The 16,067-nt window shown below is 42.1% G+C and overlaps 1 protein-coding gene across 1 annotated transcript in view; it reads left to right on the plus strand.

Moving 5' to 3' along the window:
- The first annotated feature begins 11,090 nt into the window (after nucleotides 1-11,090).
- The window catches only part of CUL3 (cullin 3), a 61,119-nt gene continuing 56,142 nt past the window's right edge, over nucleotides 11,091-16,067 (plus strand). Inside the window, exon 1 of the mRNA XM_067301917.1 lies at nucleotides 11,091-11,199. Coding sequence (XP_067158018.1) covers nucleotides 11,134-11,199 — 66 coding nt within the window. The 5' untranslated portion in view covers nucleotides 11,091-11,133. The remainder of the gene's footprint in view (nucleotides 11,200-16,067) is intronic.

Genomic DNA, 16,067 nt, shown 5'->3' on the forward strand with positions numbered 1-16,067 from the left:
ATTTCTTCTCATAGGCATCTATGTGTTTTCTTGTGTATAGCTACCACACGTCACTCTTCATGTAGCCCGGTATTTTATTTTAGCGGGGCCCTAGTGTACATGTTAAGTAACAGCACGCTTCCTGTATATGATGTATCAGCTATATGTTACACAAAACTTCAACAAATATCTCACTTTTAATCATTTCTCTCCCATTCAGAAGTGAGTTGGTTTATTTGTTTATTTTGTTTATATATTTGTCCACAGTGCTTGTAATATGTTATTAAGGGCAATAAAAATATGTGAATAAGGGCTTTTTCTGAAGTCAGACTGTACAAATCCAAAGATTAAAAAAAAGAAAAAAATCCAAGCCACTCTCCCTGAGTGAAAATCTACAATAAAATAATCAGCCTTTTAACTGAGTGTGAAATTCTTTCTTTAGCCATATTTCTCTAAAGGCAACCAGGCCAGCATTAGCCTGATTGATGGGGCTTGTGAAATGATCTTTAGGACTTTCCACTCTGATCAAAAACTTTCCCAACTCCTAATATTCCAGCTGGCCCAGAGATGGAGAGAGGATGTCTTCATAGGTCTTTGGGAAGCGTTCAGAAATGCAGTCTTTCTTTTAGTTATGTAAGTGTATATAAATCTTTGGTACCTTTCCAGCCACTCACTTAAACTTGACTATGTATTGAGCACTAGTTGTGAAAGAAATATACATCTCTCTTTAAAGCCAACTAGAAAAGGATTTTTGTTTGTTTAATTTAGAAGCTGGCATTCTGCCCCATACTTTTCTAGTTGTTAATAGCAGGCAATTTCAAACTGTCAGGTCCTGAGAACCGCTACAGGCAGTGAATACACAAGAGGGAAGGATTTACACCTTTCCATTCAGCTGACATGGCCTAATTTGGCAGGAAAAAGTCACTGGCATTCCTGGCTTTAAGAAATTCACAAAGCAAGCGAGGTTTGCTGGGCTATTATCCGATGGCCAGGAGTAGCTAAACTTCGATAGCATTTCAACAACAAAATGGATTAAACAGAGCGAGAATTGCTCCTATTATTTCCAAAAAAACCTTGGGATCATCTTAGAACTTATTTGCTTTTATTTTCCTGAGCAGCCTGGTACTAGAGACAGAGTTTCCACTTAACATTCAACCTACATGTTTTTCATTAATGCAAATTTATTAAATTCCTGTTCTGCTAAGATGCCCATTTGATTTAAAATAAAATTGGAAATTTTGAGGAGGAGACTTCTTGAATGTCTTTAGCTAAGGTGAATTCAAACTCTGGTAAGTTAATTAAGAGTCTTCTTAATGGCAGTTGGCTTGAAGGCAAGTTCACGAAAGGACGCTGATCTTTTCTCAGGGAACTCTGGGCATCTCGGCCCAAAGTGATGTCCTAAAAGACAAAAGGGGAAAAAAAGGAAGCCCTGCTCTGTAGCTGTGTGCTTCTGGGAGGCGCTGGGCGCCACGCTCTGCTTCCGGACATGCTCAGAAATACATCGGCTGGAGACCTGGCGAAGAGCCACGTACGTGAGCCCGGTCTGGACAGCGCAGACTAGAGACCAGCCACAGGGCTGGCAAATTCGGAGACGCTCTGGCAGGACTCGGCTTCTCCTCGGGGCAGCCGCTGCTGTTTTGTGTGGAAATGTGGCTCTGCAGAAGAGCACGCGGCCCTTCCTGCCCATCGTGCACCAACCCGCGTGCTGGGAAGTGGCAACCCTGCTTGGGCGACGGGAGTTCAGTGCCAGGGTGCCCTCGCCGGCGGGCATGCGCGGCTCCAGGGCAGCTCTCCCGCGCTCCCTCCTGCCGACGGGCTAAGCGCCACGCGGCGTGGAGTCTTGCCCAGGTTTTAGATATCCTGGATGCAAACAAAAATTGCAAAAAATGAAATTGTTAACATTTTAAAAATGCCAAAATATTATGATTGTTTTGTAATTTTTTTACCACTTCTCTGTTTTTTATACTAAGGTCCTGAAACCAGCAGAAAGCAATGAAGCAGTCTGTATAACTGAATCTGCATTGTTGGTCAAAAAGGGTTTCTGTAACTGTTGTAACGTCTGAATTAGATGAACCAGAGAAGCAGGAGAAGGAGAGTATAAGTAAGTAATTTGCAGGACTGTGTATTCCTCAGTTCCCAGCTAGACATGGCAGGTTTGTATTGAACAGAAAAGAAGAAAATCATATTCCAGAAATAATTATTTTTGTCTGTATTAAATTACTAGTAGTATTCTCTCTCCATACTAAAATAGAAGTATAGTACAGATTCACATTTTCTTTATACTAATGTCAAATATGTTGCTTGTTCAAATTAAGGAATATCATGGATACGCACAATAAAAATAAATTTTGAGAGTGCTAAGGGCAATGTAACTCATTTGGGAATGTTTTTTTGGCTTATGCTATATAGGTAGAATCTGCAGACTCTAAAAGCATTTCAAATTGAAGTAGTGATTTTAATAGTCACATGAATAAAACATCCCCTAGACAGGTAACTGGAGCCAAATAAGCCTTGAGATCTGGCCACTACAGATTTTAATCCCTAGAAAGAATTTGGGTCAGAAAGAAACACTAAGAAATGTGGTTGTATCACCTGGAAAAGCTGTTGTTATTTGTTCAAATACTTTCTTTCATCAGCACAGCTGGCATGTATAAATTATACTACAAACAGTGAACTTTAGTTAATATACACTGCATCTATATTAGGAAGATTTAGCCCTACAACTGATACTCCCATGATGGTAAAATGGTCTAGTGTAGATACAGATTTTTGTTCTAGTGTATGTAACTCTTCATCCTTTTATGATCTTTTTTTTTCCTGCCCTTTGCCTTTTAATGTCTTGAGAAACTTTAGCAATTTCAGCCTTTAAACAGCTGTCAACTCAGAAGGTTGGGTCCAATGCAAAAAGTGATCTTTTAACAGATTTTGTACCATGATAACAAATTTATATGAGATTCTTTTTTAAAACAAAAGTCTGAAGGATAGTTGTGATTTTCATGGACCTTTTTCACATCTGTATGCAGAACTAAAAAAATAAAAAGGACAGTTGTACTATGCAACATGCTTAAATACTTACTGGTCATGCACAATTATCCACTTTGCAAACACCTCAGACTGTTGAAAGTCTTGCTGCCTCTGCCTCCAGTTTTGCATTTTCACCATAGCCAAGAGTCGCCTCCTGCACAACTCTGCCAAAACAAATGTGTCAGGAGAACGAACGCACACTACTCAGCTTCAGGCACGTTCAGCTGGATTAGTTCAACTAGCTGACAAAGATGGGCTTGCACTAACCAGCACGCTTTGTCTGTAGTAGCACCATCCCGACCCATGGAGCTGCAGGAAGAGCCATGAGCGTCTGGGAATAGCCATGCCAGACGCCTGCCATCCTCGCCTGCACAGCCGGGTCTGGAAGAGGACGGTTACTGACAGCCTCTGAAACAGTGAGTATATTCTGAGCCACGGTCACGTGGGCATTGCAGAGATGGTTTTGTGGCATTTGAAAATGTCCATGCCCATGCACAAACTGGAAATTACCCACTTCCTGGTACAGCTCCGATGTCGGGATAAATCACCTGGGCACTCCTCATCTGCTCCAGTGCAAAGGCAGCAGGGTTAGTAAGCAGAAGTTATCTGAGCTTACCCAGCTGACTTTGCCCTGCAAAGAACGAGGAATTTTTTTATACAGTCTTGTCTATTATGCAACAGGGCTGACTGTACAGCCGCTGGGGAGTGATGTCAAACAGCTGGATGTCAATCACCTCTTAAACTGGCACAGCTGCTTCTCCAGTAAATACCTGACCCCGGCCTAAAGATTAGCCACTTTGCTACTCAAGGCTTTTGTTGTATTTATCTTTCTTTCTATGGCAGTAAAAAGGATCTGGAAAGTATGCAAACTACATCTGACTAGAGGCTTCTCCTGTGCAGAAGTAACTTTGTAAACGATGCATATATTTTAGGAGGAGGAAATTCCCATGAGGGAAAGCTAGACCCTTTGCCTGAATGTGAAATGGCCACAAACATACAGGCATTTAAGTATGCATGCCGACTAATTCTCTGTCACTTAACTTATGTGAAATGTCAAAATAGCTGGGACATGAAAGCCAAAAACAGCCACAAATGAAGTAATTTCTGGTGAGTGTAACTGTGAAAACTGTGAAGCATGTTTTTCTCTCAACTTTCAAAGCAAATTCCCTCAGCTCCAAAGAAACTGAGTTGGCACTGAAAAACTAGCTCTCCTAAGACCAAAAATGTACTGACCATCCCAGAGCACGTATTCCCAGCCTGTACCATGTGTAGCACAGCAAAGCAGCAGGCGAATGCTAATAGGCAAGTGTCTTCCTGTTGGCATTGCTGCTGCTGAGTAGCTCAATAAATGGGGGGGCTTCTGTGGAAGAAAGGGGCATTAGCTAGTCCTGACAAAACTCAGCCTCTTTGGACTATGAATTACTGTTTAGAAAGCTATTGAGCTTCATTTGAAAGGGTAAATAATGAAGGAACTGTCACCTCTTTAGGTAGTTTTAAATAATCACCTTCAGTGTTACTTGTTCCTAATTTTGCTTCACCTTCCAAACATTTTGTCTAGCTGTGTCTTTTCCTACTTAAGTGTAGGTACTTTATACACCAAGATTAAGTCACCCCTAACCTTTTGGTGTGTTTGTATAGTATTATTTTAAAAACTGATTAAGTTTTTTGAGTCTTTAAAACTTAAAAATGATTTATGTAGTACTGCTGCAAACTTTTGAATTTCGCTTGGCTTTGTGCACAGTATTTTCTTCCTCAGTTTGCAATAGAAACTTTTTTTTTCTGAAAAGTTGCCGTGTTTTGAAGTGTCTGCCCCTTTCAGGCTATCTTGTGACACATTGCATACACAGTTGTTTGCCTCTAAGAGCAGATTTTCATTATGTGGTAGGAAAAATTTCTGAACCTGAACCATTCGTTGTACCGCACGGTTGCAGCTTTCATTGTTGTTTGCAACTGATGTAACGTGGCTTTTTTTTTTTTTGTAAATCTTGCACAGAAGACTTGCTCTGAGCAACCTTGTATCACACTACTGAAAGCCTGTAGAAACTCTCTGCTTGACACTGAGGCTGTGGTCTCACAGCTAGAAAATGGGGCTGTAACATAAGAGTCTATCGTTTCTCAGTGTGATAGCTTCCTCTGTTATGGTGGTAGTAGTGTAGTGAGGACACAGGCATTTATGCAGTTACATTATACTACTGTGGTCTTTCTTTGACAGGGAGGAAGGTAGGGTATAAAAGCAAGTGACTGTATAATAATTACTGCAATTGCTACCATAAGGGAAGCTGCAGTGCTGGTGAACTACAGGCTACCAATTTGCTTGTGTATTTTGCAGGCATGTTGGGCAAGATGACAGTCACAGTCAGGCATTGCAGACATGAGTTTGCACTTGGAGGGAGACTAGACTTAATCTGTTAAGGACTTCATGTATTATTCCAGCAATCTTGAAATGGGTCAGGTACTGAAAGGGAAGCCAGCGCTGGTTGGACAGCATTAATTTTTGTTATTATGTGCATTGGCTGGTTAGACCTGTTTCTAAAATGTGCCACTACATGATGTGCTCATTACAGCAACCTCATGATTGCTGCCAGTCCTAGGTGCACTGAGCGTAAACAGTCCACTTGGAGTTGGCCAGAGCTGGTGGCAGATCTTGTTTCACAAGGCGGTGAAGTCTGTTGCTGGGTTGGCTGATGGGACTGAAAGCAATACATAATTTGCTAAGGGTTCTGGGTTAAGCTACATGCATCAGCACAGGCTTTGCCTGTTAAGTTAGGTCACTGACAGATAAAATAGGGTTGACATAAAACCTGAACATCTCTTTTTCTTCCTGCTTGCAGGAGTACTTGAAAGTATTTTTGTCTGTTTTAATTTTCAAACTGTTAAACTGTTTAGACTGTCATATTTTAGCATTTACTCTATTTGTGGTGACATTTAAATGTGAAAGAATTTAAATTTAGACACAGCCCAACCAAATGTTCTAAGCAAAGAGTTTCTGTGAGTGAACAAGCAAATAACTTTATCCTGCCTGTTTTCCTTCTGTGCACCTCAGGCTCAGCGCTCTGCAAGTAAAAACCCTGCCTGGCCCTAAACCGGGGACTAGATGGGCTCTGCCGCGCGGCTCTGGCACTGCAGTCCTGTGGGTGGTCCTGCTGGCAGCGTGGGCACCGGGAGCAGCCTGCCTGGCCCCTCTGCACGCCCACAGCCCGGCGCCCGCAGCCTTCCCCAGCACCCCCAGGCCTTACAGCCACCCCCACGGGGCAAAAAAAAATAAAAACCCAACCACACTGATTTTTTACAAAAAATAATATTTACATTATTTCTGTTCATGGAGGAAAAGAAAGCAAGTTAAATGAAAAAAATTTACAGAGCTACCTGATATGCTGGTGGCTTTATTGTGTCTAATTATGCCCCTCCCTAAAGTCCTTTGAAGCAGTGATGAAGGCAGATTAAAAAAAAAAAATCCTTTCTTCATTCACAACATGCAGGAAAGAAAATAAAAAGTCTCAAAGTGGATAGAAAGTATGTGAAAAAAGTGTGCCTTGATACTGTCCTGCTTCTTTGAAGAGAAATATAGTAGTGTCCTAATAAATCATGCTTCTGAATATTTATATGTTTTTACAAGACCCCATCCATCCTGTACCTATTATAATCTATGCACCTTATACATGGAATCAATCAATGAAATATCATTTTGATTTGTAGGGAAGGGACTAAGACAAGGCACTAAATGTAAACGTGGTTGTGCTGAGCTTTGTTGTTCTTTCAGTGATTTGGAATAAAATTCTGCTTTTGGCAGAACTACTTGTCAGAATCCTCAATGCAATGTATTCAAAATCAACCTATGTTTATTCACTGGATGTTTATTTTGCTGGTGCATAGCTCTGTATTGTTACAAAAAATACACATTTTCCCTAGGTTGTAGAAGTTGTGATGGAAAGAATGATTTGTTTATTGTATCTCCCAAAATAGTAACATGGGAAAGCAAAGGGACTATCTTATAGATATGGTTACTGTGTCGCGTATAATTCATGCAAATTTGAAAGCAACCATCACATGCAGAGTGATGCAGGCATACAGCTAAAAAAAAAAATGCCCGCCCCTTTATTCTGCACTTTAAAGGGAGAGAACTCACTCTTCTTCCCACCGCTGTATGCAAACGCTATTTCGTTTCTTTTTCTGTAGTAGGACCTTATGGAGTGAGGTCAAGCCCTGAAATGCTTATCTAGGTGTTTACATTCAAGCATTTAGGTATCCTGAGATCAGGATTGGGTCATTCTGTTTCCTGCTGTGATAGAAACCTTTTTTTTTCTTTATACTTGTATTTTTCAGTAGTCATGTATCACTGAAGGCGGTGAAGGTGGGGGAATATGTGAGGAAGACCTGAAAATATATGTATGTGTGATTCCTTGGAAGTGATGCTTATCTTCAAAATATTATTGGTTCCTGGCTTCAGTGGAGCATGATCAAGCCTTAACAAGGAAAAAGTCACTATTTCAGATAAGTTTATAAGAACATTTTTCTATAAGTTAAACAATAACCACGTTCAGCTTTTAAAAGCCTGATTATAAAGATGTTAATTAAGATTGATTCTAATGTAGCATATTCTTCACATTTGTCTAATATGTCTGCTGCCCTTCACATGACTAAGCCAAGTGCTAAATCAGATTGCAAAGACAGTGTTTAAACAATTAAAGGCTTGTTGCCACCTTCAAGATAAACATATCAATGAAAAGGGTCATCCTTCTCGTGCTGACAGAAAGGTGATGATGTGTCTTTCAGGTGAAAAGGTTCTGTATGGATTACCAAGCACCTGAGCATCTTCAGTATTGTATTTAGTGATATGTTCAGTAAAAAAGGCCTGATGACCTCAGGGAAAACAAAACAAAACCAAACAAAACCATGAACGGCCACTTTGGATACACTCATATGTTGAGCTTTTCTCTACACAGTATAAATTGTTCCGGGGGCCTTCGTACCTCAAATCTGCATGTTGTTGTGCCTGGTGGAAAACATGACTAAGGTTGTTGCAACACGCAGGACCCTGAACGTTCAGGAAGGGAGACCATTCTTTTTCACAAGAACCGTTACCTCATTGCAGGACTAACTGAAGATAGCAAGATACGCATGTAAAATAGCTGCCATGACCCAGTTAAGCAGTAGGGTGGCTAACTCTTCCTATGCTAATCTGTCCTCCTCCACTCATCTTTCTGGTTTTGACCAGTCTATAATTAACATTCTAAGCACCTAAAGAACCTCTAAAATAGTTCTTTGTGTGAGCTCAAACCTAATTTTGAGCAAAACTTGATTTTGTAGATCATTTATTTTACATTTATTTTGTAGATAAATGTAGATCATTTATGCAAAGAGAAAACTTGCACTAAAAAGATTGTAGTTGTCTCCACATAGGACTGTCACAGAACAGACCCCAGGAATGCAAGGAGGAGCTCATGGTGCATTTCTATACAACAGATATCCCCACCGGATGACCAATCTGCATAAGGAAATGTCTCAGACAGCAATTTCAGCTTATAATAATAATATATACTAGCATGAGTATTGAGGGAACTTGGTGTGAGAGTAATTTTATTTTTAATTCAGCATACCATGCTGGGCTGAGCAGCGGTGAGGGTGACTCAGCGCTTTTCAGACCCTTAGATAAAAATGTGTGTTGGTAGCAACTAGGATGAGCAGAAGGCAAGAGACTGATGTCCCAGGGCAGCCATAAGCATAAGGCCAGTACGCGAGAAAGCACAAAAGCTGTAATTAGAAAACTTTATCTAGAGCGATCTGCAGTAATGGATACAGTGAAAGTTCATTAGGATTGTTTTCAGCAATTTTCCCCCTTCTTTTCTTGAATGAAGAAATGCCAGTTCCTCAAAAACAAACTGTTTCTGGGAAAGTTTTGCTTTTTCAAAACAGTATTGAATTTGTTACAGTGCACACTTGCAACATTCTCAAAATGAAAACTCTGTGTTAGGACAAATTTACCTTTTATTTTAGTTTTGCTATCTGTTTTCACAAGAGTCAAAACTAAAACTTTTCAAATGATTTGATCTTCACTGTTATAGAAAAAATATTTGGAATTTAATTTCACTGAAATAAAATATTGTCCTCATTTGGCAAAGGAAATACTTAGGAGGAGAAATAATATGCAAATTATATTGAAACAATATGGAAGCCATGTTCTTCACATTAATAAATGGCAATCTTTTCATTCTCATCACATCCTTTCTGTTTCATCTACATTCACTATACTTTTATTTTAAGCAGGGCTGTTTGGTATTGCAAAGTCATGTTGCAATCATTGTTTATTGTGCTGCTGTTATATAACATCATCTCTAGGCGTATACTTAATTCTGATCAGGAGATTAAGAAAAAATCCTGTATACAAACATGCAGAGTCTCAAGGGGAAGTGGTTGTAACAAACTGAGAGACAAAAATGAAGTTACTTTTGCAGAAGGTAGACCAGCTCGGAGGGGTGTGTTACCTCTGATGGCACATGCTGCAAAGTGTAGACACACTTGTAGTCAAACAGTGGTAGAGAAGCAAGTGGAGCTGGATGAAAAATGGACATCGCAAGATGCCCAAGATTCAGCGTCCAGTTTAAGAGTCACCTAAAAGAAATTCTCTTCCTGGTCACGCTACATAGCTCCTCTGGGGGAACTTGAGCAAGTCATGTTTTGTCCCAGATTTCAATTTCATCCACTAACTTTTCAGTTAGTCCCCTGGTGACTGGGACCTAGATTTTCTTTTGGTTGACCAACCTAACTTCCAGAGGTACTAAGCTGCTGCTGACTTACAAAATCTGACATTTTCAAAACATTCTTCCCTTTCGCAGCAACTGCCCTTTCTTGAATGACCTATATTTAGCACGGTGCTCATGCAAGCGTTGCCTCAGGTGGCAGTCTCATTTCTCAGGCATGTATTGTGACAGAAAAAAAAAAAAACATAAATAGGAGAGAAAACAAATGTCTTGCATCACTGTATGAGTCTCCACGGAGGGATACGCCTACGGGTGGCATGATTCAGAGGGGCAGAATGGACATCTGGGAAACCTCAAAGCGCCAAGAAGCAGGAAAAGGCACATAATACCTTCCTTTTCTAACAGCGCCAAGCACGGCTAATAGCAGGTAGCCAAAACAGGACCAGGCGCTGGCTGGTCCAGGCTGCAGGTGGGAGGATGGCCTGGATGGGCCCCGACGCCCCATTTTCTGGGACTCGTATTAGGGCGGCCTGACACGGCATCGCCTCTCGAGCTCCTCAGGGAGGGCTGCTAAAACCTGTATTTTACCCCGAAAACAAAAATCTCACATCCGTTGACCCCAAGAAGTGGGATATTAACGGGCGAGGGAGGTATGTGGGGATAAAAAAGCAGCAGGTTGCGCGAAGCTCCGAGCGGCGCACGAGGCGGCGGCGCGCGGGCAGCACGACCCGGCCCGCCGCGCTGAGGGGACCCGCGGCGCAACCGGCGCGCGCCGCCGCCCGCGTGGAACCTCGCCCCTCCCCCGCCGCGCCGCTCTCCGCCAATCAGCGGCCGCCCCTTGCTCCCGCGCGCCTTCCCCTCTCTCCCTCCCCCCCGCCGCCGACAGTGACAGCTCGGAGCGGCTCTGCCCCGCCCGCCGCCGCGAGCCCGGCCGGAAGTCTCGCGAGACTGGCGAGGCGTCCCCTTCCCTCCCCTCCCCTCCCCTCCCCTCCCCTCCCCTCCCTCCCTCCCTCCCCTCCCCCGGCGGCGCCCCGCCCCGCCCGCGGCCTCCCGCCGCCCCCGCCCCCGCCCCGCCGCCGCGGCCGGATCTGTCTCCTCGCCGCCTCGCTGGGTGGTGGTGGCGGTGGGAAGGGAAGCGGAGGAGGGGAGGGGGGGCCCGGCCCTGCGCACTGAGCGATGTTTGTCCGCCATCGCGGCGGAGGAGGAGGCTGAAGGAAGCGCCGCCGCCGGAGCCCGGGGCCTGCGCCGCCGCCCCCCCCGCCGCCGCCCCCCCCCCGGGCCGGCCCCGCCGCCCGGCGCGGCGCCCCGCGGCCCGCAGTGAAGGTCGGCAGCGGCCTGCCCCGGCCCCGCTCCCGGGGCCCGCCGCCCCGCTCCGCCTGCCCCCGGCGCCGCCGCCGCCTCGCGGGAGGCGCCGCCGCCGCCGGGCCCGAAGATGTCGAACCTGAGCAAGGGGACGGGCAGCCGGAAGGACACCAAGATGCGGATCCGAGCCTTCCCCGTGAGTACCGGCCGCGCGGGCCTAGCGCGCCGCGCCAGGCCCCGCCGCCCGCCGCAGGCCTCGCCGCGCTGCCGGCGCCGCCGGGCGCCCTGCGCGGAGGGCGCGGGCCTGGCGGGGCGGCGGGCGCGGGCGAGCTGTCAGCGGGCCGGGCGGCCCCGGCCCCGGCCGCGGCGGGAGCGGGCTGCGGCGGGCGGCAGCCGCGGCGCGGGGAGCGGGGCTGCCGGCCGCGGGCGAGCGGAGGCGGGGAGCCGCTCGCCAGCCGAGCGAATCAATGATGCAGATGCAGCTGGGGCTGGCGGGGGGGCTGGCTCCTTTGTTTTGGACGGAGAGGCCTCGGAGAAGGAGCCGGAGGTTGCGTACCTGCACCAAGAAAATGAGTTAACCCAGGAAGCGGGGGGGGGTGTGTGTGTGTGTGCTTGTTTATGTCCTCTGGAGAGTTTTCTCTTGGTGAATTTATTTCGCCCTCCACTCTGTAGGAGAGACTGTAAGTCGTATGATTATAGGATTTAGGTGGCAAAATGCCAGGTGTGCAGAGTGTGTTACTATAAACATCTGGGCATAGGTAACTCTCACGTGTGCTCGGCAGAGCCACCAACATGCCATCCCTTTGAGTTACAGAGGGGAATGAGCCAGTTTATTAATTTATACTGCCATAAACCTTGCTGTGTTTTGACAGTTGGTTCAATTAAAGCTTACAACAGAATAACAGCTACGGTACTATTAATGGTGTTGAAGGAATGGGAGAAGTAGGAAAGCTTCAGTCTGCCTAAGGATTGCCAGGAAGTGTGTGTGTGTTCATCTATGTATGTGTTAAAAAGAAGATACTTAGTTGAGTCATTGGCTTTTAAGATTTAGCGTAACTTTTTGATGTTATGTCTGATCCTAGTAGGCAGTGGTATAGAACTAATGTGCCTTGCCTTTATAAAGAAACTGGACATACCTGTTTATCTTATTTCCCTGGCAAGGAATATATCAATATGTTTGCTTCATCGAAGCTCTTGCTAATGAAATTAAAGAATCCTTTACGTTCTCAACAACCGGTTCAATTGTAGCAGTCTGAATTGTACTGCTTTCCTCTTACTCTCTCCTCTACTTCTAAAAGTAATCATTGACTGTTACATTTAGTGGTAAAAGTCAAAAGAAAAAAGTGGGCTAGGAAATGTATGCATTTTAGCTGATGAAAGGTTTTTGATCTCCAAATTATATATATATTTTTAAATAGTCTTTTTCAAGAATGTTATTACTGTTAAGATATTTTGGATTATGGGAATGCAGGAAAAGGCTTACTGCAACGTGGCCAGGGCTTTACAAATAAATAGTAGGAAAACTTGTGCAAAAATTAACTATGAGAAAAGTTGTGTCCGTGTTCTATAACAAACTACACCAAAAAATAACAATTTTTAATTTGATAGTCAGATCCACGTATTGCAACTCTGTACATATGTAGATATGGGTCAGCCAACAAAGGCAGGTTTAACAATGGGATAAACTTCAGTTTGCATTTTATTTTTTGACCATTCTTGTAAATGAGCATATGAAATTAGGTTGGTGGGTGAAGAATGCTCATACAGAGGCCTGTTCTTAGAGAAAGTCAAGCAGTGTCATCATTTTTTTTCTTCTCAAACTGTTTGTGTTAACATTGTTTCTTTTTCCTTTTCAGTTGTTTAAAGAATATGTAGATTAAAAATCTTCAAAAAAAAAAAAATCTTCTCCCCCAAATAATGCAATAAGTATATATAGGTATCAAGGCCTACAGATCTTAAGTGTTTGCTGACGTCTGTTGACAGCAATTTTTCAGGTGTTCCCTTCAATAGATCTTCTTTCCTGAGACATTTTGTTGACAATCCTGTTGATAAAGCATTTATAGAAAAGGAGCATGTACTTGGGTGAAGGACTTTGAGGGTTTTATCTTTTGTAATTGCAGAATGCTACAGCTGTAGTTCATGTAAAATTCTAACACCAATTTTTTAGTGATCTGAGTGTTTGTATAGCTTTGGTCCTGTGAATAGGGCCAGTGACTGCAGTGGGATTATTCATGTCAATGAGGTTACATCTGTTTGCAGGATAGAATCTATATTTAAAATGCAAACTATTCATACTTCAGTTACTGATCCTCACTCTCTTATCTCAAATTTGGTGTGGTTCTGCTCTTCAGTTTTGAATTGAGAGTACTACCAGAGGCTCTTCGTATGTTACTTCAATTTGTCTTCTTATCGATCATTTCTCTACCTGTTTTTGTTTAGTTGGCTTCTTGCATGGGAGCAGCTTTTGATTAGTATATTAAATTAGAGGCAGCCAAATTGGACAGGTAAGGCTCGTGGAACATAGCAATTTTATGTTATTTACCTCTGCATAAGTTCTTAGGTCTTCATAGGTCTCACATTTTCTGTTTTTATAATCTTTTTGATATTTTTCTGATATTGTTATATTTTACAGTAGCAAAAAGGAAGGGAGAAATAATATTTTGTGAAATGTTACTACTTTAAAGTTTCCTTTTTCTGCATTATTAGAAATCAGGTAAGTAGAAATTGACCAAAACTTCTGACCACAGATGTTGTACCTAGAGATTTTTATGCTTTACAGTTGGTTTTGTTCTAGATTCTTTATGGTACAATTTCTTGTCATTGGTGGCAGAATGTCCCTCATCAGAAGTGTCTTTTAGCATTTATTAGCTCCTGGTATGAACTCTGAGTTGCTTTTTCTTTCCTCAAAGCTCAATGACTTTGAGTTCTAGGGATTCTATGTTGAAGTGGGTTGTAGAGTAATCAAAAGTAATTAAGGAAAATGATTTTCTATAACCTTAACCAGTTTTTCTGTTCATAACTGAAAAATACATTTCCTTGCCTAATTTAAAATACTAGCTTGTTAGAAAGAACTGTTTTGTATTCTGTTGTTCAGCTTGAATTAAAGGCAGTGATACTCTTTGCTCCAGAAATAGTCCAGATGAAAGTGCTTTCTTTTGAGACCTTGGGCATTTTTAAAATCTAGAAATAATGATGGAAATGAACCTTACTGAATTTGTGAAAGTTTGGGATATATCTAGTAAAGCAAACTGATCATGTTAAGATTACACAGTTTAATAATCTTATCTACCACTGTAGAAGACTTATGTTGTGCTACTTTCAATAACTGCTTGTAGTACTCTTAGCATCTTCATAATATATAGTTATTCTATATTTGTGTGTAGTCTATCCATGTATCATTCAGTGTAGCAATAGATGGAACTTGGCATAGGAGGGCTTTCAAGTGAGTACAGGTTCTCTTATCTTAAGCAGTCTTTAAACTTTCTTGTCTCAAAGTCATATATACTGGAAAAAATAGAAATACACTGTGGTTGGACACTAAAAATATTGATGTGGTTTGTGTCATGTAGAGTAATTGTCAATGATATATGTTGGATATAGTTTGTCAGTATTGTTTATTATTTGAAGGAGTGCAGTAGTATCTCTGCTGGAATATAGTATGGGTACTATGCAATAATGCAGGTTTGATACTCCTACGAAACATGGATTAATGGCACATGTTTTGAAGAAGTGTTTAGGGTTGTTGTCTTCCCACCCCCAGTTTAGTACTCTCAAAGTCTCAAATTGGCTTTTGCTGTTTAGTTCTAAGTGAACCATTCTTGCTGGTCAAAAGAATACTTTAAAAGCTCTCAAACAATCGTACAGCACATCTAACTTTAACGTGATTTAGTTCACCTGTGAAAAGTGGTGCCAAAGCATGCTAGTTTTGCACTTAAAAACTATTGGAGAGATGTCTACACCAGCAAGCAAGTGTATTAGAGCTATTTCATTATGATTGTTTAGCTAGTGAAAATAGTAGCCTTAGATGTTTTTGAATGAAAAGTTGTTCAAGGTTTAAAAAAAAAAGGGGGGGGGGCAAAATTCTCACAGAAATAAACAGTATATGAGAACTCAGTAAGCATTTGGGAATTGTTTTTCAAAATCTATGCAAGTAGTTTTGAACTATGTTGAATGAACATTTTTGCAAGAATTCATCTCTCTTAATACGGTATGTCCGTTGTCACCACACAGAATTGTTTAGGTAGATCTTTCTGAAAACCAGCATGACCTGAAATAGGTTATTGGGTTTGAACGTGTTATAATTATATTTTTTTCCACTGCTTTTAATCATTTTCATTTCCTGCAGAGCTATCTTTCCTCTTTTTCAAAAGACTGTGAAATAGTATTTTGCCAGCTCTCAGAACTATCTATTCTGGTGGATCACTTTTATATAGTTGGAATAGGATTTCTGGAAAGCATTTAGAGAGATCTTGCATGTGCATTTGAGATAGAATGAGTCTTTTAAGTACATATAAACTTCACTGATTAATTTTATTTGAAATGCTTGTGACCAAGAAAGTTCTTGCTTCACCCAGTCTTGTGAAAAAGGCAGCCAGCCTTTTGTTCCTTTTAACCCCATTTATCAATTGATGTTCTAAGTTTTCAGAACTTTCTTTGAGGAAGAAGTAAATGGATTTAACTCTCGTATGAGAAAACGCTAAGGTTCATATTTTCATCAACACTGCTCCTTTCTCTTTAAGTCTAACGGTCATTTGTTTTAGGCTTTGTATAGGCAGAAGGCATTTTTTTTTTTTTCTTGGGGAATGCTGATTTCTTCTGTGGTTTGTTTTGAACCTTAGGGAATTTATGATGCAAGTTGAGATGAGGTATGTTAAGTTTATGCTACTATTTATATTATGTAGGTCTGTCAACTCAAGAAGTTGATGTAAATTTTGTATCTTCTTTGAGCATCTTTATAGTAGATAGACCCTAGAAAATACATTGAACTGCAATTAAATTTTTAAGCATTTAGATCACATAAGAAATATGTGCATTGCTGCTTTGGCTTATGACCTTTACAGATGC

Source organism: Apteryx mantelli, chromosome 9 (genome assembly GCF_036417845.1).
Source record: "Apteryx mantelli isolate bAptMan1 chromosome 9, bAptMan1.hap1, whole genome shotgun sequence".
NCBI classification, from domain to species: Eukaryota; Metazoa; Chordata; class Aves; order Apterygiformes; family Apterygidae; genus Apteryx; species Apteryx mantelli.